The 18,307-nt window shown below is 60.6% G+C and overlaps 1 protein-coding gene across 15 annotated transcripts in view; it reads left to right on the top strand.

Annotated features, from left to right (window-relative positions):
• SCRIB (scribble planar cell polarity protein) overlaps positions 1-18,307 on the top strand; it is a 201,415-nt gene that overhangs the window by 142,803 nt on the left and 40,305 nt on the right. For 10 of the 15 annotated variants that reach the window (XM_069732145.1, XM_069732146.1, XM_069732148.1 and 7 more), the window contains 9 exons: positions 1,736-1,810; positions 2,018-2,062; positions 11,038-11,076; positions 11,185-11,280; positions 11,359-11,406; positions 11,492-11,636; positions 15,009-15,180; positions 15,276-15,353; positions 15,487-15,672. In XM_069732145.1, coding sequence (XP_069588246.1) covers positions 1,736-1,810; positions 2,018-2,062; positions 11,038-11,076; positions 11,185-11,280; positions 11,359-11,406; positions 11,492-11,636; positions 15,009-15,180; positions 15,276-15,353; positions 15,487-15,672 — 884 coding nt within the window. The remainder of the gene's footprint in view (positions 1-1,735; positions 1,811-2,017; positions 2,063-11,037; positions 11,077-11,184; positions 11,281-11,358; positions 11,407-11,491; positions 11,637-15,008; positions 15,181-15,275; positions 15,354-15,486; positions 15,673-18,307) is intronic. The other 5 variants (XM_069732154.1, XM_069732151.1, XM_069732157.1 and 2 more) reach the window with 2 other exon arrangements.

Genomic DNA, 18,307 nt, shown 5'->3' with positions numbered 1-18,307 from the left:
TCAGGAATCGGACTGTCGGCAGGTGGGGGGCCGCAGCTGTCCTCCTCGTCACTGATCTGTACCAAGGCCCTGACGTCAGGTCATAGACAATCACCCCCATCATCCAAGGAGAATCACATAATCACAGTCCTCAGATTGATGTGTGAGAGCGAGATCCTGGGATCCTGCGCTAGATTAGATTGTGATCCCCTCCGCATACGGATGATGGGAGTCATACATTGTCACTCCCATCATCCCAGGATCTCACAATCTTCCATCATTCTGCTGCATCCAGTAGTAGATTCCCACAGTCATTGTGTCCCTATCTGTAGATTAATGCAGAATCTCTGTTCTCTGCCCAGGAATGCTGGGAGTTGTAGTTCTGATGGTGCAGTAAATATTTGTGTTGTCTCCGTCCTTCCAGCAATGAGATTCTTGTATGACGTCTTTGGCTGCATTTCCTCCTCCGACCTTCAGGGGCAGTGTCACCACGGCTGTTTTGTGCTGCATTTCCTCCTCCGACCTTCGGGGGCAGTGTCACCACGGCTGTTTTGTGCTGCATTTCCTCCTCCGACCTTCGGGGGCAGTGTCACCACGGCTGTTTTGTGCTGCATTTCCTCCTCTGACCTTCGGGGGCAGTGTCACCACGGCTGTTTTGTGCTGCATTTCCTCCTCCGACCTTCGGCGGCAGTGTCACCACGGCTGTTTTGTGCTGCATTTCCTCCTCCGACCTTCGGGGGCAGTGTCACCACAGCTGTTTTGTGCTGCATTTCCTCCTCCGACCTTCAGGGGCAGTGTCACCACGGCTGTTTTGTGCTGCATTTCCTCCTCCGACCTTCGGGGGCAGTGTCACCACGGCTGTTTTGTGCTGCATTTCCTCCTCCGACCTTCAGGGGCAGTGTCACCACGTCTGTTTTGTGCTGCATTTCCTCCTCCGACCTTCGGGGGCAGTGTCACCACAGCTGTTTTGTGCTGCATTTCATCCTCCGACCTTCAGGGGCAGTGTCACCACGGCTGTTTTGTGCTGTATTTCCTCCTCCTCCTCCGACCTTCAGGGGCAGTGTCACCACGGCTGTTTTGTGCTGTATTTCCTCCTCCGACCTTCGGGGGCAGTGTCACCACGGCTGTTTTGTGCTGCATTTCCTCCTCCGACCTTCGGGGGCAGTGTCACCACGGCTGTTTTGTGCTGCATTTCCTCCTCCGACCTTCGGGGGCAGTGTCACCACAGCTGTTTTGTGCTGCATTTCGTCCTCCGGCCTTCAGGGGCAGTGTCACCACGGCTGTTTTGTGCTGCATTTCCTCCTCCGACCTTCGGGGGCAGTGTCACCACGGCTGTTTTGTGCTGCATTTCCTCCTCCGACCTTCGGGGGCAGTGTCACCACGGCTGTTTTGTGCTGTATTTCCTCCTCCGACCTTCGGGGGCAGTGTCACCACGCCTGTTTTGTGCTGCATTTCCTCCTCCGACCTTCGGGGGCAGTGTCACCACGCCTGTTTTGTGCTGCATTTCCTCCTCCGACCTTCGGGGGCAGTGTCACCACGGCTGTTTTGTGCTGCATTTCCTCCTCCGACCTTCGGGGGCAGTGTCACCACGGCTGTTTTGTGCTGCATTTCCTCCTCCGACCTTCGGGGGCAGTGTCACCACGCCTGTTTTGTGCTGCATGCCCAGTTCTGTACAGCTGGAGATGGTGGAGCAGTGACATCTGTGCTGGATGTTGTAATCTGACGCCGCTGTTTCCTCATTGTCCTTTCTTTGCAGACACCATCTGCGGACTTCACGACTGGAAGCAAAAGAGACAGCCCGTCTTCTCCTTCCCCGTCCGTTCCGCAGCAGGTAAGGTGGGAGCCATCATGGCAGCAGTAAATATCCCAGCAGATGTGCTGTTACTGTAAAGACCCCTCTCCTATTAGTCTGACGTCATCATTTCCGGTAATAGCAGTTGGGCAATGTAACAGTTTTCATGCTGTTACTGTAAAGAATCCTTTCCAGTATTTCTGCTCTTCAGGCCTCGTATATAGTTTTACACTGTGTTGTTTTCAGGCCCCAGGTTGCTCCTGTCACTTCACGGGCAGGGAGACGAGATTTGTAAGTGCCGCGGTCTGCCTCTGCTTTCTGCTTCCAGCGGCCTCTGCCTGACGCTGGCTGCCGTAACCCTAATACTGGTACAACGGGGAAGGGGCTGCTCTGCTGTGTCCTGCATGCTCCATAACTGAGCAGAGCTGCCCCCCAGTACCCACTATTTGCACATGATCTTGGCCAAAAGTGTTGGCACCCCTGAAGTTGTTCCAGAGAATGCAAAAATTCACCATGTTTTCTTATACTCAGGTTTATTTCCTTTGTCTGTATTGGAACAACGCAAACAAAATTAGAAAAAATAAGGCAAATTGGACTTAATGTTACACAAAACCCCAAAATAAGCCAGACACAATTGTTGGCACCCCCATTAATATTTTGTCACACCCTTTTGGAATAACTGCAGCCAATCGCTTCCTATAGCCATCGACAAGCTTCTTCCTCCTCTCAGCCGGGATCTTGGACTCTCCTATAACCATCCACAAGCTTCTTCCTCCTCTCAGCCGGGATCTTGGACTCTTCTATAGCCATCGACAAGCTTCTTCCTCCTCTCAGCCGGGATCTTGGACGCTCCTATAACCATCCACAAGCTTCTTCCTCCTCTCAGCCGGGATCTTGGACTCTTCTATAGCCATCGACAAGCTTCTTCCTCCTCTCAGCCGGGATCTTGGACGCTCCTATAACCATCCACAAGCTTCTTACTCCTCTCAGCCGGGATCTTGGACTCTTCTATAACCATCCACAAGCTTCTTCCTCCTCTCAGCCGGGATCTTGGACTCTTCTATAACCATCCACAAGCTTCTTCCTCCTCTCAGCCGGGAACGTGGACTCTCCTATAACCATCCACAAGCTTCTTCCTCCTCTCAGCCGGGATCTTGGACTCTCCTATAACCATCCACAAGTCTCTTACTCCTCTCAGTCGGGATCTTGGACTCTTCTATAGCCATCCACAGGCTTCTTCCTCCTCTCAGCCGGGAACGTCGACTCTCCTATAACCATCCACAAGCTTCTTCCTCCTCTCAGCCGGGATCTTGGACTCTCCTATAACCATCCACAGGCTTCTTCCTCCTCTCAGCCGGGAACGTCGACTCTCCTATAACCATCCACAAGCTTCTTCCTCCTCTCAGCCGGGAACTTGGACTCTTCTATAACCATCCACAGGCTTCTTCCTCCTCTCAGCCGGGAACGTCGACTCTCCTATAACCATCCACAAGCTTCTTCCTCCTCTCAGCCGGGATCTTGGACTCTTCTATAACCATCCACAAGCTTCTTCCTCCTCTCAGCCGGGATCTTGGACTCCTCTATAACCATCCACAAGCCTCTTACTCCTCTCAGCCGGGATCTTGGACTCATCTATAACCATCCACAAGCTTCTTACTCCTCTCAGCCGGGATCTTGGACTCATCTATAACCATCCACAAGCTTCTTACTCCTCTCAGCCGGGAGCTTGGACTCTTCTATAACCGTCCACAAGCTTCTTACTCCTCTCAGCCGGGATCTTGGACTCTTCTATAACCGTCCACAAGCTTCTTACTCCTCTCAGCCGGGATCTTGGACTCTTCTATAACCGTCCACAAGCTTCTGCCTCCTCTCAGCCGGGAACGTGGACTCTCCTATAACCATCCACAAGCTTCTTCCTCCTCTCAGCCGGGATCTTGGACTCTCCTATAACCAGCCACAAGCCTCTTACTCCTCTCAGTCGGGATCTTGGACTCTTCTATAACCATCCACAAGCTTCTTCCTCCTCTCAGCCGGGATCTTGGACTCTTCTATAACCATCCACAAGCTTCTTACTCCTCTCAGCCGGGATCTTGGACTCTTCTATAACCATCCTCAAGCTTCTTACTCCTCTCAGCCGGGATCTTGGACTCTTCTATAACCATCCACAAGCTTCTTCCTCCTCTCAGCCGGGATCTTGGACTCTTCTATAACCATCCACAAGCTTCTTACTCCTCTCAGCCGGGATCTTGGACTCTTCTATAACCATCCACAAGCTTCTTCCTCCTCTCAGCCGGGATCTTGGACTCTTCTATAATCATCCACAAGCTTCTTACTCCTCTCAGCCGGGATCTTGGACTCTCCTATAACCATCCACAACCTTCTTACTCCTCTCAGCCGGGATTTTCGACTCTTCTATAACCATCCACAAGCTTCTTACTCCTCTCAGCCGGGATCTTGGACTCTTCTTACAATCTGGATAGTCTGTGCTGACATTGATGTCCCTTGAGTCTGCAGGACCGCTTGGATTTCTTTGGACCTTGATTGGGGCTTATCCACCATCCGGACTATCCTGCGTTACAACTTTTCATCAGTTTTTCTCTGCCGTTCAGGGAGATTAGCTACAGTGCCAAGGGTTGTAAACTTCTTGATAATGTGCATTGTGGACAAAGGACCATAAGATCTCTGGAGATGGACTTGTTACCTTGTGATTGTTAATATTGTTCAATAATTGTGGTTCTCAAGTCCTCAGACAGTTCTCTTCTCTTTTTGGTCTCCATGCTTAGTGTGGCACACACACAATGCAAATATTGAGGCAGCTTCTCCCCTTTTATCAGGTTTCAGGTCAGATTTTCATATTGCTCACAACTGTTACTTGCCACAGTAAGTGCGAACGAGCATCACATGCTGGAAACAAAGATGTTTACCCTCAATTTTGGAAACAATTTTATCCATATTTAGGGTTTTGTGTGAAATTGTCCATTTTGACATTTTTTTTAGTTTTTTTTGTGGTATTCCAATACATATAAAGGAAATAAACCTGAGTATAACAAAACCTGGGGAATTGTGAGAATCTCTAGGAGAAATACTTCATTTCCTGGAATTCAAGGGTGCCAAAACTTTTGGCCGCGACTATGCACTGTGAGATCTGCTGGGCGGAGGGGCAAGAGGTTGAAGGGGTGGAGGTGGGCATATGGGCAGGCTACAACTCAGCGGGGAGGGGGTAGGTGTGTACACACAGGCAGGCGACCGCTAAGTGGGGGGGTTAGGTATACACAGTCAGGCGACAGCTCAGAGGGGGTAGGTGGACACACAGGCAGGCGACAGCTCAGTGGGGGGGTAGGTGGACGCACAGGCAGGAGACAGCTCGGTGGGGGGGAAGGTGGACACACAGGCAGGAGACAGCTCAGTGGGGGGGGGGTAGGTGGACACACAGGCAGGAGACAGCTCAGTGGGGGGTAGGTGGACACACAGGCAGGAGACAGCTCGGTGGGGGGGTAGGTGGACACACAGGCAGGAGACAGCTCAGTGGGGGGGTAGGTGGACACACAGGCAGGCGACAGCTTAGTGGGGGGGTAGGTGGACACACGAGCAAAAGACAGCTCAGTGGGGGGTAGGTGGACACACGGGCAGGAGACAGCTCAGTGGGGGGTAGGTGGACGCACAGGCAGGAGACAGCTCAGTGGGGGGGGTAGGTGGACGCACAGGCAGGAGACAGCTCAGTGGGGGGGGGTAGGTGGACACACGGGCAGGAGACAGCTCAGTGGGGGGTAGGTGGACACACAGGAAGGAGACAGCTCAGTGGGGGGGTAGGTGGACACACAGGCAGGAGACAGCTCAGTGGGGGGGGTAGGTGGTCACACAGGCAGGAGACAGCTCAGTGGGGGGTAGGTGGACACACAGGCAGGAGACAGCTCAGTGGGGGTAGGTGGACACACAGGCAGGAGACAGCTCAGTGGGGGGGTAGGTGGACGCACAGGCAGGAGACAGCTCAGTGGGGGGGTAGGTGGTCACACAGGCAGGAGACAGCTCAGTGGGGGGGTAGGTGGACGCACAGGCAGGTGACAGCTCAGTGGGGGGGGGGTAGGTGGACACACAGGCAGGAGACGGCTCAGTGGGGGGTAGGTGGACAAACAGGCAGGCGACAGCTCGGTGGGGGGGGTAGGTGGACACACAGGCAGGCGACAGCTCAGTGGGGGGTAGGTGGTCACACAGTCAGGAGACAGCTCAGTGGGGGGGTAGGTTGACGCACAGGCAGGTGACAGCTCAGTGGGGGGGTAGGTGGACACACAGGCAGGAGACAGCTCAGTGGGGGGTAGGTGGACACACAGGCAGGAGACAGCTCAGTGGGGGGGGGTAGGTGGACACACAGGCAGGAGACAGCTCAGTGGGGGGGTAGGTGGACACACAGGCAGGAGACAGCTCAGTGGGGGGTAGGTGGACACACAGGCAGGAGACAGCTCAGTGGGGGGGGGTAGGTGGACACACAGGCAGGAGACAGCTCAGTGGGGGGTAGGTGGACACACAGGCAGGAGACAGCTCGGTGGGGGGGTAGGTGGACACACAGGCAGGAGACAGCTCAGTGGGGGGGTAGGTGGACACACAGGCAGGCGACAGCTTAGTGGGGGGGTAGGTGGACACACGAGCAAAAGACAGCTCAGTGGGGGGTAGGTGGACACACGGGCAGGAGACAGCTCAGTGGGGGGTAGGTGGACGCACAGGCAGGAGACAGCTCAGTGGGGGGGGTAGGTGGACGCACAGGCAGGAGACAGCTCAGTGGGGGGGGGTAGGTGGACACACGGGCAGGAGACAGCTCAGTGGGGGGTAGGTGGACAAACAGGCAGGCGACAGCTCGGTGGGGGGGTAGGTGGACACACAGGCAGGAGACAGCTCAGTGGGGGGTAGGTGGACGCACAGGCAGGAGACAGCTCAGTGGGGGGTAGGTGGACGCACAGGCAGGAGACAGCTCAGTGGGGGGTAGGTGGACACACAGGCAGGAGACGGCTCAGTGGGGGGTAGGTGGACACACAGGCAGGAGACAGCTCAGGGGGGGGGGGGTAAGTGGACGCACAGGCAGGAGACAGCTCAGTGGGGGGGGTAGGTGGACACACGGGCAGGAGACAGCTCAGTGGGGGGGTAGGTGGACACACAGGCAGGAGACGGCTCAGTGGGGGGTAGGTGGACAAACAGGCAGGCGACAGCTCGGTGGGGGGGGTAGGTGGACACACAGGCAGGAGACAGCTCAGTGGGGGGTAGGTGGTCACACAGTCAGGAGACAGCTCAGTGGGGGGGTAGGTTGACGCACAGGCAGGTGACAGCTCAGTGGGGGGGTAGGTGGTCACACAGGCAGGAGACAGCTCAGTGGGGGGTAGGTGGACACACAGGCAGGCGACAGCTCAGTGGGGGGTAGGTGGTCACACAGTCAGGAGACAGCTCAGTGGGGGGGTAGGTTGACGCACAGGCAGGTGACAGCTCAGTGGGGGGGTAGGTGGTCACACAGGCAGGAGACAGCTCAGTGGGGGGTAGGTGGACGCACAGGCAGGTGACAGCTCAGTGGGGGGGGTAGGTGGACACACAGGCAGGTGACAGCTCAGTGGGGGGGGTAGGTGGACGCACAGGCAGGAGACAGCTCAGTGGGGGGGTAGGTGGACGCACAGGCAGGTGACAGCTCAGTGGGGGGTAGGTGGACACACAGGAAGGAGACAGCTCAGTGGGGGGGTAGGTGGACGCACAGGCAGGAGACAGCTCAGTGGGGGGGGTAGGTGGTCACACAGGCAGGAGACAGCTCAGTGGGGGGTAGGTGGACACACAGGCAGGAGACAGCTCAGTGGGGGGTAGGTGGACACACAGGCAGGAGACAGCTCAGTGGGGGGTAGGTGGACGCACAGGCAGGAGACAGCTCAGTGGGGGGGTAGGTGGTCACACAGGCAGGAGACAGCTCAGTGGGGGGGTAGGTGGACGCACAGGCAGGTGACAGCTCAGTGGGGGGGTAGGTGGACACACAGGCAGGTGACAGCTCAGTGGGGGGGGGGGGTAGGTGGACGCACAGGCAGGAGACAGCTCAGTGGGGGGGTAGGTGGACGCACAGGCAGGTGACAGCTCAGTGGGGGGTAGGTGGACACACAGGAAGGAGACAGCTCAGTGGGGGGGTAGGTGGACACACAGGCAGGAGACAGCTCAGTGGGGGGGGGGTAGGTGGTCACACAGGCAGGAGACAGCTCAGTGGGGGGTAGGTGGACACACAGGCAGGAGACAGCTCAGTGGGGGGTAGGTGGACACACAGGCAGGAGACAGCTCAGTGGGGGGTAGGTGGACACACAGACAGGAGACAGCTCAGTGGGGGGGTAGGTGGACGCACAGGCAGGAGACAGCTCAGTGGGGGGTAGGTGGACACACAGGCAGGAGACAGCTCAGTGGGGGGGGTAGGTGGACACACAGGCAGGAGACAGCTCAGTGGGGGGTAGGTGGACACACAGGCAGGAGACAGCTCAGTGGGGGGTAGGTGGACACACAGACAGGAGACAGCTCAGTGGGGGGGTAGGTGGACGCACAGGCAGGAGACAGCTCAGTGGGGGGTAGGTGGACACACAGGCAGGAGACAGCTCAGTGGGGGGGGTAGGTGGACACACAGGCAGGAGACAGCTCAGTGGGGGGTAGGTGGACACACAGGCAGGAGACAGCTCAGTGGGGGGTAGGTGGACGCACAGGCAGGTGACAGCTCAGTGGGGGGGGGTAGGTGGTCACACAGGCAGGAGACAGCTCAGTGGGGGGGGTAGGTGGACACACAGGCAGGAGACAGCTCAGTGGGGGGTAGGTGGACACACAGGCAGGAGACAGCTCAGTGGGGGGGTAGGTGGACGCACAGGCAGGAGACAGCTCAGTGGGGGGTAGGTGGACGCACAGGCAGGAGACAGCTCAGTGGGGGGGTAGGTGGTCACACAGGCAGGAGACAGCTCAGTGGGGGGGGTAGGTGGACGCACAGGCAGGTGACAGCTCAGTGGGGGGTAGGTGGACACACAGGCAGGAGACAGCTCAGTGGGGGGGGGGTAGGTGGACGCACAGGCAGGTGACAGCTCAGTGGGGGGTAGGTGGACACACAGGAAGGAGACAGCTCAGTGGGGGGGGGTAGGTGGACGCACAGGCAGGTGACAGCTCAGTGGGGGGTAGGTGGACGCACAGGCAGGAGACAGCTCAGTGGGGGGTAGGTGGACACACAGGCAGGAGACAGCTCAGTGGGGGGTAGGTGGACACACAGGCAGGAGACAGCTCAGTGGGGGGGTAGATGGACACACAGGCAGGAGACAGCTCAGTGGGGGGTAGGTGGACACACAGGCAGGAGACAGCTCAGTGGGGGGGTAGGTGGTCACACAGGCAGGAGACGGCTCAGTGGGGGGGGTAGGTGGTCACACAGGCAGGCGACAGCTCAGTGGGGGGTAGGTGGACACACAGGCAGGTGACAGCTCAGTGGGGGGTAGGTGGACACACAGGCAGGTGACAGCTCAGTGGGGGGGGGTAGGTGGACGCACAGGCAGGTGACAGCTCAGTGGGGGGTAGGTGGACACACAGGAAGGAGACAGCTCAGTGGGGGGGGGTAGGTGGACGCACAGGCAGGTGACAGCTCAGTGGGGGGTAGGTGGACGCACAGGCAGGAGACAGCTCAGTGGGGGGTAGGTGGACACACAGGCAGGAGACAGCTCAGTGGGGGGTAGGTGGACACACAGGCAGGAGACAGCTCAGTGGGGGGTAGGTGGACACACAGGCAGGAGACAGCTCAGTGGGGGGGTAGGTGGTCACACAGGCAGGAGACGGCTCAGTGGGGGGGGTAGGTGGTCACACAGGCAGGAGACAGCTCAGTGGGGGGTAGGTGGACGCACAGGCAGGTGACAGCTCAGTGGGGGCTAGGTGGACACACAGGCAGGAGACATCTCAGTGGGGGCTAGGTGGACACACAGGCAGGCGACAGCTCAGTGGGGGGTAGGTGGACGCACAGGCAGGAGACAGCTCAGTGGGGGGTAGGTGGACGCACAGGTAGGTGACAGCTCAGTGGGGGCTAGGTGGACACACAGGCAGGAGACAGCTCAGTGGGGGCTAGGTGGACACACAGGCAGGCGACAGCTCAGTGGGGGCTAGGTGGACACACAGGCAGGAGACAGCTCAGTGGGGGGGTAGGTGGACACACAGGCAGGAGACAGCTCAGTGGGGGGGGGTAGGTGGACACACAGGCAGGAGACAGCTCAGTGGGGGGTAAGTGGTCACACAGGCAGGAGACAGCTCGGTGGGGGCTAGGTGGACACACAGGCAGGCGACAGCTCAGTGGGGGGGTAGGTGGACACACAGGCAGGAGACAGCTCAGTGGGGGGGGGGTAGGTGGACACACAGGCAGGAGACAGCTCAGTGGGGGGGTAGGTGGACACACAGGCAGGAGACAGCTCAGTGGGGGGTAGGTGGACACACAGGCAGGAGACAGCTCAGTGGGGGCTAGGTGGACACACAGGCAGGAGACAGCTCAGTGGGGGGGGGTAGGTGGACACACAGGCAGGAGACAGCTCAGTGGGGGGTAGGTGGACACACAGGCAGGTGACAGCTCAGTGGGGGGGGGTAGGTGGACACACAGGCAGGAGACAGCTCAGTGGGGGGTAAGTGGTCACACAGGCAGGAGACAGCTCGGTGGGGGCTAGGTGGACACACAGGCAGGAGACGGCTCAGTGGGGGGTAGGTGGACGCACAGGCAGGAGACAGCTCAGTGGGGGGGGTAGGTGGTCACACAGGCAGGAGACAGCTCAGTGGGGGGGGGTAGGTGGACACACAGGCAGGAGACAGCTCAGTGGGGGGTAAGTGGTCACACAGGCAGGAGACAGCTCGGTGGGGGCTAGGTGGACACACAGGCAGGCGACAGCTCAGTGGGGGGTAGGTGGTCACACAGGCAGGAGACAGGTCATCGGGGGTAGGTGGACGCACAGGCGGCAGCTCGGCTGGGAGGGTAGGTGGTCACGCGGGGCAAGCAGCTCCGTTCTGAACGTGGTGGGGTGCGGGGTGGTAGTGACACGTATGTAGCGGTGCATGGTTACTGGTGACACCACTAGTCGGCGGTCCTGCCGCACATGTATGGTGGTCTCGCTCATACATGTCTGTGGCGTGCCGGCTGCTCCTCTGGGATGGGTGCTGGTATCTTGCTCTCCTTTGGATGATTGGGATAGTAGTAGTGTCGGCCTCTGTGCTCCGGGGGGGCGCTGCGGATCTATTACTAACCGTTCTCTGTTCTATTTCAGGCGTCAATTAACTTTTTGAGCCAAAGTGACAGCCGGCCGGTAAGTGAGGTGACATGGCAGCGCAGTGTACGCAGCTCTCCTGCCGTCCGCTGACATTTGTGAGGTTTTCTCCGCCATCTTGCACTTACGCTTGGTTACTCCCCCCAGACTACTCCATCCTCCCCCAGCGATGGCCTCCATGCCAGCACCCGGCACGTGTACAAGACCTTGGCGGCCATCCCCTCCGCGCACCCCGAGCAGCAGGTCGGTATCTCGCCAGCGGCTCCGCGCTGTTACTTCCAGTCCATATTGTGTGACTGAACGCTCTCTTCTCTCCTCCAGGACCCCTCAAGTCCCCGGACCCCCGACCGTTCTTGTGTGACTCCGGAGGTGAGTGTGCCCACCTCAATGGAGGATAAGTGGGTGCACTAGGGGGGTGTTGTGCCCGTTCTGTGACCCCCATGTCTATTTTCAGGGTCTGGACAGCCCCGAGCAGCGCTCCTTCCGAGAGAGACAGAAATACTTTGAGATGGACGTGAAGCAGCAGCCGAGCGACCGACCTCCGAAGCGCGTGTCCCTGGTGGGGGAGGACGACCTGCGGAAAATGAAGGAAGAGGAAGGTGGGTGCTGGGGCTCAGAGGTCCGTCCATGTGACACCAGCGCCTCCCATCGTCTCTGGGGGCCGTACAGACCCCCTACATGACTCCAGCGCCTCCCATCCTCTATGGAGGCCGTACAGACCCCCTACATGACTCCAGCGCCTCCCATCCTCTATGGAGGCCGTACAGACCCCCTACGTAACACCAGCGCCTCCCATCCTCTATGGAGGCCGTACAGACCCCCTACGTGACACCAGCGCCTCCCATCCTCTATGGAGGCCATACTGACCCCCTACCTGACTCCAGCGCCTCCCATCCTCTATGGAGGCCGTACAGACCCCCTACGTAACACCAGCGCCTCCCATCCTCTATGGAGGCCGTACAGACCCCCTACGTGACATCGGCGCCTCCCATTGTCTCTGGGGGCCGTACAGACCCCCTACATGACACCAGCGCCTCCCATCCTCTATGGAGGCCGTACAGACCCCCTACGTGACACCAGCGCCTCCCATCCTCTATGGAGGCCGTACAGACCCCCTACATGACACCAGCGCCTCCCATCCTCTATGGAGGCCGTACAGACCCCCTACGTGACACCAGCGCCTCCCATCGTTTTTGGGGGCCGTACAGACCCCCTACGTGACACCTGCTCCTCTTGTCCCTCCTGGGGGCGGCTCGGCCCCTCTACGTGACACCTGCGCCTCTCGTCCCTCCTGGGGGCGGCTCAGCCCCTCTACGTGACACCTGCTCCTCTTGTCCCTCCTGGGGGCGGCTCGGCCCCTCTACGTGACACCTGCGCCTCTTGTCCCTCCTGGGGGCGGCTCGGTCCCTCTACGTGACACCTGCGCCTCTCGTTCCACCTGGGGGCGGCTCGGTCCCTCTACGTGATACCTGCGCCTCTTGTCCCTCCTGGGGGCGGCTCGGTCCCTCTACGTGACACCTGCACCTCTCGTCCCTCCTGGGGGCGACTCGGCCCCTCTATGTGACACCTGCGCCTCTCGTCCCTCCTGGGGGCGGCTCGGCCCCTCTATGTGACACCTGCGTCTCTCGTCCCTCCTGGGGGCGGCTTAGCCTCTCTACGTGACAGCTGCGCCTCTTGTTCCTCCTGGAGGCGGCTCGGCCCCTCTACGTGACACCTGCGCCTCTTGTTCCTCCTGGGGGCGGCTCGGCCCCTCTACGTGACACCTGCGCCTCTTGTCCCTCCTGGGGGCGGCTCGATCCCTCTACGTGACACCTGCGCCTCTTGTTCCTCCTGGGGGCGGCTCGGCCCCTCTACGTGACACCTGCTCCTCTTGTTCCTCCTGGGGGCGGCTCGGCCCCTCTATGTGACACCTGCGCCTCTCGTCCCTCCTGGGGGCGGCTTAGCCTCTCTACCTGACAGCTGCGCCTCTTGTCCCTCCTGGGGGCGGCTCGGCCCCTCTACGTGACACCTGCGCCTCTCGTCCCTCCTGGGGGCGGCTCAGCCCCTCTACGTGACACCTGCTCCTCTTGTCCCTCCTGGGGGCGGCTCGGCCCCTCTACGTGACACCTGCGCCTCTTGTCCCTCCTGGGGGCGGCTCGGTCCCTCTACGTGACACTTGCGTCTCTCTTCACTCCTGGAGGCGGCTCGGCCCCTCTACGTGACACCTGCGCCTCTCGTCCCTCCTGGGGGCGGCTCGGTCTTTCTACGTGACACGTGCTCCTCTCGTCCCTCCTGGGGGCGGCTCGGCCCCTCTATGTGACACCTGCTCCTCTTGTTCCTCCTGGGGGCGGCTCGGCCCCTCTACGTGACACCTGCGCCTCTTGTTCCTCCTGGGGGCGGCTCGGCCCCTCTACGTGACACCTGCTCCTCTTGTCCCTCCTGGGGGCGGCTCGGCCCCTCTACGTGACACCTGCGCCTCTTGTCCCTCCTGGGGGCGGCTCGGTCCCTCTACGTGACACCTGCACCTCTCGTCCCTCCTGGGGGCGGCTCGGCCCCTCTATGTGACACCTGCGCCTCTCGTCCCTCCTGGGGGCGTCTCGGCCCCTCTATGTGACACCTGCGTCTCTCGTCCCTCCTGGGGGCGGCTTAGCCTCTCTACGTGACAGCTGCGCCTCTTGTTCCTCCTGGGGGCGGCTCGGCCCCTCTACGTGACACCTGCGCCTCTTGTTCCTCCTGGGGGCGGCTCGGCCCCTCTACGTGACACCTGCGCCTCTTGTCCCTCCTGGGGGCGGCTCGATCCCTCTACGTGACCCCTGCGCCTCTTGTTCCTCCTGGGGGCGGCTCGGCCCCTCTACGTGACACCTGCTCCTCTTGTTCCTCCTGGGGGCGGCTCGGCCCCTCTATGTGACACCTGCGCCTCTCGTCCCTCCTGGGGGCGGCTTAGCCTCTCTACGTGACACCTGCGCCTCTTGTTCCTCCTGGGGGCGGCTCGGCCCCTCTACGTGACACCTGCTCCTCTTGTTCCTCCTGGGGGCGGCTCGGCTCCTCTACGTGACACCTGCTCCTCTTGTTCCTCCTGGGGGCGGCTCGGTCCCTCTACGTGACACCTGCGCTTCTCGTCCCTCCTGGGGGCGGCTCGGCCCCTCTACGTGACACCTGCGCCTCTCATCCCTCCTGGGGGCGGCTTAGCCTCTCTACGTGACACCTGCGCCTCTTGTTCCTCCTGGGGGCGGCTCGGTCCCTCTACGTGACACCTGCTCCTCTTGTTCCTCCTGGGGGCGGCTCGGCCCCTCTACGTGACACCTGCGCCTCTTGTCCCTCCTGGGGGGCGGCTCGGCCCCTCTACGTGACACCTGCGCCTCTCATCCCTCCTGGGGGGCGGCTCGGTCCCTCTACGTGACACCTGCGCCTCTTGTTCCTCCTGGGGGCGGCTCGGCCCCTATACGTGACACCTGCGCCTCTTGTCCCTCCTGGGGGGCGGCTCGGTCCCTCTACGTGACACCTGCTCCTCTTGTCCCTCCTGGGGGCGGCTCGGCCCCTCTACGTGACACCTGCGCCTCTTGTCCCTCCTGGGGGGCGGCTCGGCCCCTCTACGTGACACCTGCGCCTCTCATCCCTCCTGGGGGCGGCTTAGCCTCTCTACGTGACACCTGCGCCTCTTGTTCCTCCTGGGGGCGGCTCGGTCCCTCTACGTGACACCTGCTCCTCTTGTTCCTCCTGGGGGCGGCTCGGCCCCTCTATGTGACACCTGCGCCTCTCATCTCTCCTGGGGGCGGCTCGGCCCCTCTACGTGACACCTGCTCCTCTTGTTCCTCCTGGGGGCGGCTCGGCCCCTCTACGTGACACTTGCGCCTCTCGTCCCTCCTGGGGGCGGCTCGGCACTTTTGAAACACCACCGCCTCTTATTTTCCCTGGAGGCAATACGGACCCCCATGTGACACCAGCGCCTCTCGTCATCCATCTTTATTTTCTCTTGTGTCTTTATTTCTCAGCCCGTAAGATCCAGATGAAACGGGAGCAGCTCCTGCGAGAGGAGGAGGACGGGACCCCGGGGGACTCCAGTCCAAGGACAGTGGGGCCCAGCACCCCGACCAGTGTGTTCATAGAGGGTGTGGAATACAAGGTGGAGCGTGTGGATGGTGGGAGTCTGTCCTCGCTGACCGGGTGAGAGTCCTCCTCTGTCTTGTGTGGTGCTGGCTGTGGCCGGTGGGTTTGGGTTGTCGGGGGGTCGCTGCTGACATCGTCTCTGTATTTGACAGGTTCTCCCCGTCGGAGTCTCAGAGGAATTCCCTGGAGGACGCCTTCCGTCTGGAGCAGCGGCCGAGCTCCATGTCGGGGTCAGACATGTCCTTCATCATTGGGTTGTTAGTGTAGGGGCTCAGCCGGGAGGAGACGCTAATATTATCCCCCTAGTGGAAGAAGTTTATCCCGGCGGCCCACTTCTGATCTCTGCCCTTTCTGCCCCTGTAGGCTGAGTCCTATATACCCCGGCGGCACGGACGGGGCGGCTCCGGTGCGCACTGCCAAGGCGGAGAGACGTCTGCAGGAGCGGCTGAGGGTGCAGAGCCCGGAGCTCACCGAGCAGGAGATGCAGCTGTCGCCTGCGGAGCGCAGAGCACTACAGGCCGAGAAGAGAGCCATGTGGAGAGCGGCCAGGTGAGAGCCGCGGCGGAGCCGGCGGGGGGAGGGGTCAGCCTCGCGGCTGATCCCAGGGCATTGTGGGTGTGGTTACCATAGGCGATATCCAGCGGATGAGGAGTAAGTGGTCTGTGGTCCTGCCTGCTGTACAGAGCAGACGAGACCACCCCCTATGATCCTGCGCCCTCGTTATCTCTCCTCCATCCCTCTGCCTCATCTGCCTCTCATGTGCCCCCTGTTTTCTAACTTATTGGAGGTCTCTCCTCTGTGGCTGGATGCACGGGGGTCTCTCTCCTCTGTGGCTGGATGCACGGGGGTCTCCCTCCTCTGTGGCTGGATGCACGGGGGTCTCCCCTCTGTGGCTGGATGCACGGGGGTCTCTCTCCTGTGGCTGGATGCACGGGGGTCTCCCCTCTGTGGCTGGATGCACGGGGGTCTCCCCTCTGTGGCTGGATGCACGGGGGTCTCCCCTCTGTGGCTGGATGCACGGGGGTCTCCCCTCTGTGGCTGGATGCACGGGGGTCTCTCCTCTGTGGCTGGATGCACGGGGGTCTCTCCTCTGTGGCTGGATGCACGGGGGTCTCCCCTCTGTGGCTGGATGCACAAGGGTCTCCCCTCTGTGGCTGGATGCACGGGGGTCTCCCCTCTGTGGCTGGATGCACGGGGGTCTCCCCTCTGTGGCTGGATGCATGGGGGTCTCTCCTCTGTGGCTGGATGCACGGGGGTCTCCTCTGTGGCTGGATGCACGGGGGGGGGAATCTATCCCCTCTGTGGCTGGATGCACGGGGGTCTCCTCTGTGGCTGGATGCACGGGGGTCTCTCCTCTGTGGCTGGATGCACGGGGGTCTCCTCTGTGGCTGGATGCATGGGGGGGGGAATCTATCCCCTCTGTGGCTGGATGCACGGGGGTCTCTCTCCTCTGTGAGTGGATACACGGGGGTCTCCTCTGTGAGTGGATGCACGGGGGTCTCTGTGAGTGGATGCACGGGGGTCTCTCCCCTCTGTGGCTGGATGCACGGGGGTCTCTCCCCTCTGTGAGTGGATGCACGTGGGGTCTCTCCCTTCTGTGAGTGGATGCACGTGGGGTCTCTCCCCTCTGTGGCTGGATGCACGTGGGGTCTCTCCCCTCTGTGAGTGGATGCACGTGGGGTCTCTCCCCTCTGTGAGTGGATGCACGTGGGGTCTCTCCCCTCTGTGAGTGGATGCACGTGGGGTCTCTCCCCTCTGTGAGTGGATGCACGTGGGGTCTCTCTCCTCTGTGGATGGATGCACGTGGGGTCTCTCCCCTCTGTGAGTGGATGCACGTGCGGTCTCTCCCCTCTGAGTGGATGCACGTGGGGTCTCCTCTGTGATTGGATGCACGTGGGGTCTCCCTCTGTGAGTGGATGCACGTGGGGTCTCCCTCCTCTGTGAGTGGATGCACGTGGGGTCTCTCCCCTCTGTGAGTGGATGCACAGGGGTCTCTCCCCTCTGTAAGTGGATGCACGTGGGGTCTCCCTCCACTGTGAGTGGATGCATGTGGGGTCTCCCTCTGTGAGTGGATGCACATGGGGTCTCCCTTCTCTGTGAGTGGATGCACGTGGGGTCTCTCCCCTCTGTGAGTGGATGCACGTGGGGTCTCCCTCTGTGAGTGGATGTACGTGGGGTCTCTCCCCTCTGTGAGTGGATGCACGTGGGGTCTCTCCCCTCTGTGAGTGGATGTACGTGGGGTCTCTCCCCTCTGTGGCTGGATGTACGTGGGGTCTCTCCCCTCTGTGAGTGGATGCACGTGGGGTCTCTCCCCTCTGTGAGTGGATGTACGTGGGGTCTCTCTCCTCTGTGGCTGGATGCACGTGGGGTCTCTCCCCTCTGTGAGTGGATGCACGTGGGGTCTCCCTCCTCTGTGACTGGATGCACGTGGGGTCTCCCTCCTCTGTGAGTGGATGCACGTGGGGTCTCTCCCCTCTGAGTGGATGCACGTGGGGTCTCCTCTGTGATTGGATGCACGTGGGGTCTCCCTCTGTGAGTGGATGCACGTGGGGTCTCCCTCTGTGAGTGGATGCACGTGGGGTCTCCCTCCTCTGTGAGTGGATGCACGTGGGGTCTCTCCCCTCTGTGAGTGGATGCACAGGGGTCTCTCCCCTCTGTAAGTGGATGCACGTGGGGTCTCCCTCCACTGTGAGTGGATGCATGTGGGGTCTCCCTCTGTGAGTGGATGCACATGGGGTCTCCCTTCTCTGTGAGTGGATGCACGTGGGGTCTCTCCCCTCTGTGAGTGGATGCACGTGGGGTCTCCCTCTGTGAGTGGATGCACGTGGGGTCTCTCCCCTCTGTGAGTGGATGCACGTGGGGTCTCTCCCCTCTGTGAGTGGATGCACGTGGGGTCTCACTCCTCTGTGAGTGGATGCACGTGGGGTCTCCCTCTGTGAGTGGATGCACGTGGGGTCTCCCTCCTCTGTGAGTGGATGCACGTGGGGTCTCTCCCCTCTGTGAGTGGATGCACAGGGGTCTCTCCCCTCTGTGAGTGGATGTACGTGGGGTCTCTCCCCTCTGTGAGTGGATGCACGTGGGGTCTCCCTCCTCTGTGAGTGGATGCACGTGGGGTCTCCCTCTGTGAGTGGATGCACGTGGGGTCTCCCTCCTCTGTGAGTGGATGCACGTGGGGTCTCTCCCC

The sequence above is a fragment of the Ranitomeya imitator genome, chromosome 6, assembly GCF_032444005.1.
Source record: "Ranitomeya imitator isolate aRanImi1 chromosome 6, aRanImi1.pri, whole genome shotgun sequence".
NCBI lineage: Eukaryota > Metazoa > Chordata > Amphibia > Anura > Dendrobatidae > Ranitomeya > Ranitomeya imitator.
This window is presented reverse-complemented; position numbering and strand designations above follow the sequence as displayed.